This window comes from Sceloporus undulatus, chromosome 2 (genome assembly GCF_019175285.1).
Source record: "Sceloporus undulatus isolate JIND9_A2432 ecotype Alabama chromosome 2, SceUnd_v1.1, whole genome shotgun sequence".
In the NCBI taxonomy this organism is placed as follows: domain Eukaryota; kingdom Metazoa; phylum Chordata; class Lepidosauria; order Squamata; family Phrynosomatidae; genus Sceloporus; species Sceloporus undulatus.
In genome coordinates, this window is record NC_056523.1 from 182,921,582 (window position 1) to 182,926,172 (window position 4,591).

The 4,591-nt window shown below is 39.4% G+C and overlaps 1 protein-coding gene across 2 annotated transcripts in view; it reads right to left on the reverse strand.

The window, feature by feature from the left end:
- Window positions 1–4,591, reverse strand: part of RAPGEF3 (Rap guanine nucleotide exchange factor 3) — a 68,303-nt gene that overhangs the window by 44,347 nt on the left and 19,365 nt on the right. For both annotated transcript variants that reach the window (XM_042448015.1, XM_042448014.1), the window contains exon 3: window positions 1,889–1,942. In XM_042448015.1, coding sequence (XP_042303949.1) covers window positions 1,889–1,942 — 54 coding nt within the window. The remainder of the gene's footprint in view (window positions 1–1,888; window positions 1,943–4,591) is intronic.

Sequence of the window (4,591 nt, forward strand, 5' to 3'; positions counted from 1 at the left end):
GACTAGTTGGATCAGACCAAAGGCCACTCTACACTTCATCTACTGTAGAAATAATGCAATTTGACATCACTTTCAGTGCTGTAGCTCCATCCTAGGGAATCCTGGGATTTGGGTTTCACAGGGTCTTTAAACATCTCTGCCAAACTGTGCTTGTGCCTCATAAAAGTATATGTCCCAATATGCTGTAGGATGGGGCCATGGCAGTTAAAGTGATGTTCAACTGTATTATTTCTACAGTGCAGATGCACCTGTAGTCCATGTATAAGGTTCCTACCACGTCATTCACCTGGTTGTGTTCCCTAGTAAGTGTTCTTGAGAAACATGCTGCCCTACAATTATGGAGGTAATATACAGCCAGTGGCCGAAAAGCGTATTGGTATTAATGTATGTATTCACATGAAGATCCAATTTCATTTAAAACTAAAGCATTCTGAAAGTGTTGATTCATATAAAACAGATTTTTAAAGGTGGGGGAAGACTCCAGATCAATAAAACAAACACCAAGATTTAATTTTGCTAGGATGATTGCAGGTAGGTAACACCATTTGCAATATAAGAATTAGACTTTCTAAAAGTCACTGTGAAATTCTTGTATGGTTCACAAGGAAAACGGAGAAGCCTGAAGTTTCTGTAACATGATTAGCCCCTTTTTTGTTAATAATAAATATCTAGCAGTTTTATGGCACTTCTAAATGCTAAGAGTACTTCTTGTTGCAAGCAGTTCAACAACCCTTTAAGATCAGTGGCTGTAGATTCTTGAGACTAAGAGGAACTTCATCTGGAGGGCTGCACAATTTGCAGCTCTGGTTTAGCTACACAAGACACATTTAACACAGTTAACTATTCATAGTGTTTAGTGTGACCCTCAGTGTAACAACAGAGACAAACAGAGTGATGGTGGCATTTATTTGCAGGTTGACAATTGACACGCTATGAGCTCCATACATTGTGGAATCTAAGAAATATTAAATGTACTTATTTCTTGGCATTGTGTATTCTGCCTTTACTAACCATGAAGAGTATTAAGAAAGTATCCTAACTCATTCAGCCACTATAAATCTGCCCATCCATCCAAACACAATGGGTGCTAGAGATTTAAGTACAAATGAAATACGGTTGGCCCTTCTTATACACGGATTTTTTATACACGGATTCAAGCATCCACGGTTTGAAAATGTTCAAAAAAAGTATAAATTTCAAATATCAAACCTTGATTTTCCATTTTTTTTATGAGGGACACCTTTTTGCTATGTCACTATATTTAATGGGACTTGAGCATGTGTGGATTTTGTTATCCATAGGGGATCTTGGAACCAAACCCCTGTGTATAACAAGGGCCCACTGTAATGTGACCTGCCAATTTGTTGTGGTGTGCTTTCGTTTCTGACTTATAGTGACCTATCACAAAGTTCTCTTGGCAAAATTTGTTCAAAGGAGGTTTGCCTTTGCCTTCCTCTGAGACTGAGAATGTGTGCCTTGCCAAGGATCATTCAGTGGATTTCCACACCTGAGCAGGGATTCACACCTTGGTCTCCAAAATCATAACTGAACACTGAAACCACTATGTTACATTGGCTCTCTTGACCTACCAATACTCATAATAACCAAATATACTGGGCATGGTACATACAGTTACAAACTTGCCTTCACAGTCATAAGAACTAGAAACTCGCTTTTGTTAAAAAAAATTAAAAGCATAAATTCTAGAGATGCTGGATTCAGTGCCAAGGATCACATTCTGTGCTGGTAGAGACTCATAACTTATACAGACAAAGCTCATATTTCTATAAATTAAAATTAATTACATATTTAAAGGCCCAGAAATATTTTTCACTTTTCTTTCTTTCTTTCTAGGGCTAAAGGAAGCACACTGTGTGATGTTTATTACCTGCTTTAGGCTGTGGCCAGGCACCAGGGCTGATTCATGGTCTGGAAGAGGGGTCTGGAAATAAAGGACAGGAACATTTCCTTAGTCAGTTTACAAAGTCAGGAAGGAACTGTCTGTTGCATGAGTTAGTCCAGTATAACACAGAAGCAGCAGCAATTTTCATCCAAAGGAAACGACTCCCAGAAAAGAGCTGCTGTAATCCAGGGATCTAACCAGGGCACAAGCTGACAATAAATGACATCTGTGAGAGAACATGCCTAATATTTGGTGCCCACAATGTCACAGTACATCAGAAAGGAAACAACATAATGGGTGCATGCCAAAACATCTATGCACCAATCCAAACCAGGGATGGGGAACATGTGGCCTTTTAAATATTGCTGTACTTAAACTTCCATCATCCCTCCCAGTTAGCTACACTGGTTAGGCTGATAAGATTTGCAGTCCAACAATATCTAGAGGGTCATACATTTCTCACCTCTGATGCATACCTTCCAAAAGCTGAGGAAGCAAAAGAGGTTATCTTGACTAATATTTACTGAACAAAGAGGGTCAGTGTTTGGGAGCTGAGTAAGATACAGCCAGAATGCAGCTACCAACATGTTAGACAAGGTTAGGGAACCTGTAGACCTCCAGCTGTTTACTACCGCTCGCACTCAACCCAGTTTTGTTACTTGGGACAGATGGGTGTTTGAATCCAACAACACTTTGTGAAATCACAGGTTCCTCACCTTGGAGCAGGCATTCATATAACACCAATATTGCATCAGTTTCACTTGCTGTTAGTCTTTTGGTTCCAAGCTCAGTTTAAAGACAAAAGCCTTATACCATGATGGTACCAGATTACTCCAAGGTAAGAACAGGAATCATATGGCCTCCAGATATTGTTTGCCCACCATTCCCAGGAGTCCTAGGCCCTGTTACTGCTACAACCTGTTTATTGATAATGAATCAACACAGCCACCTGCATTTTCAGATTTTCTTGAGAGAGTGTGGCTGTCTGGACTGTCATGATGAGCCTTTGCATATTAGCAAATAATTGTCTTCCAGCCTATGGGCAGAGTCAGGGCGCAGCATCCTGACAATGCATGACCTGACTCCACTGATAAGCAGTATAGAAATGTACTTGTTACTGCTATTACTATTGCTGTTGTACGTACAGAAATGCTGAAAGTTGAAGTCCAACAAAAGGTGATTGGCATCCTACTTGAAGGACCACTTGTATCTATGTGGACCATATTTATGGAAGACAAAGCCAGAACAACTACTGGCAAGCAGAACTTTGAAGGATCAGCATTAATGTTAAATCATGGAAGAAAATTAATTTGCTAATATGCAAAGGCTCATCATGATAGTCTGGACAGCCACACTCTCTCAAGAGAATTGAAAAATGCAGGCAGCTGTGTTGATTCATTATCAATAAACAAGTTGAAGCAGTATTTTTATCTCTACAAAGAGCAGTTTCTTGTAAAGCTAATGGGACTTAATGGCCCATTTGAGACCAAGCTACATTTAATTACCCATTTGGCTCCAATTTTGGGGAAAGAGTGGGATCATCATCATCATCATCATCATCATCATCATCATCATCATCATCACTATTGTCATCTTCTTTGCATTTACAACAGGCATAGCTCACACCAATATAATGCTGCAGAGAAAATCTACTTCCCAGCTACACTGAGGGCTGCAGCTATGATAAGTTCAGAGGGGACAGAGAAAGTTTGCCATGTTTTCTAATCAAAATGTTCCAGTCCTTCAGTCTTTCAAGTACTGGCTCTTTTACACCACTGGGTGCCATACCCTTTGATGAACATATTTGAAGAGATAGGCCTTAAGCACAGGATCAGCCCTATGGGGGTAATAGAAAAGCTGCCACTTCAGCCATATAATGAATTTTATGTGCCATCTAAGGTGGTAGAATAAGGAATAGTTTTACCATGTGAATTTTTCCACCACAGGATCCTTCTGGGCCAGTCCTGGCTTAAGCAGAAGAAATGAACAGATTTTTGCTTCACAACACTTAGCAGCGAGTGCGTAAGCGCTGCCAACCTCATTCCATTTCAGTAATGTGAACATTTACTTTTTTGGAACACTTTGGTATTTCTGAGTGCTATCTTGAGAGGTCCTATGAAAATATTTCAATCTTTAAGAGGTCTAGTAGCAAAAACTTTGTCTACCAAGTTCCCTTCCAATGGATTCTTGAAAAACTGGTCAGCCCATAGTGTAAAAACACAAGCCCAATCAACCTTTCTTCAGCTTGAAGACAAATAGACTGTCAAGTGGTATTGAAAATGGAGAAAAAAACAATTAAGACAAAGAAAAGTAGAAATGCCAGTCTATATCTATTCACTCACAGGCATGGATTCAAAGACAACAGAAGTTAACACCTAGTTCCAGACAGCACATGAAATCTTCTTGTTGACTCAATGGGAAGGATTTTTTTTTTTTTAAAAAACTAAATTCAACTAAAAGCAAAACGAACACCCCTGAAATGAAGACTATCTTGTCAATGTCTCCCCATAAAGGAGGATCAAAAATCAAAGGACAAAGTGGATGGCAGTGGTGGTAAAGATATGGTGCTCAGAATGATAGAATGTATAATGTGCATGCCCTTTAATCATCCCAATTTGGCAAGGATAATCTTGTTTAATCATTTAAAATGTCCCATTTCTCTCTTCTCCTTCCACTTTCCTCCTTTTG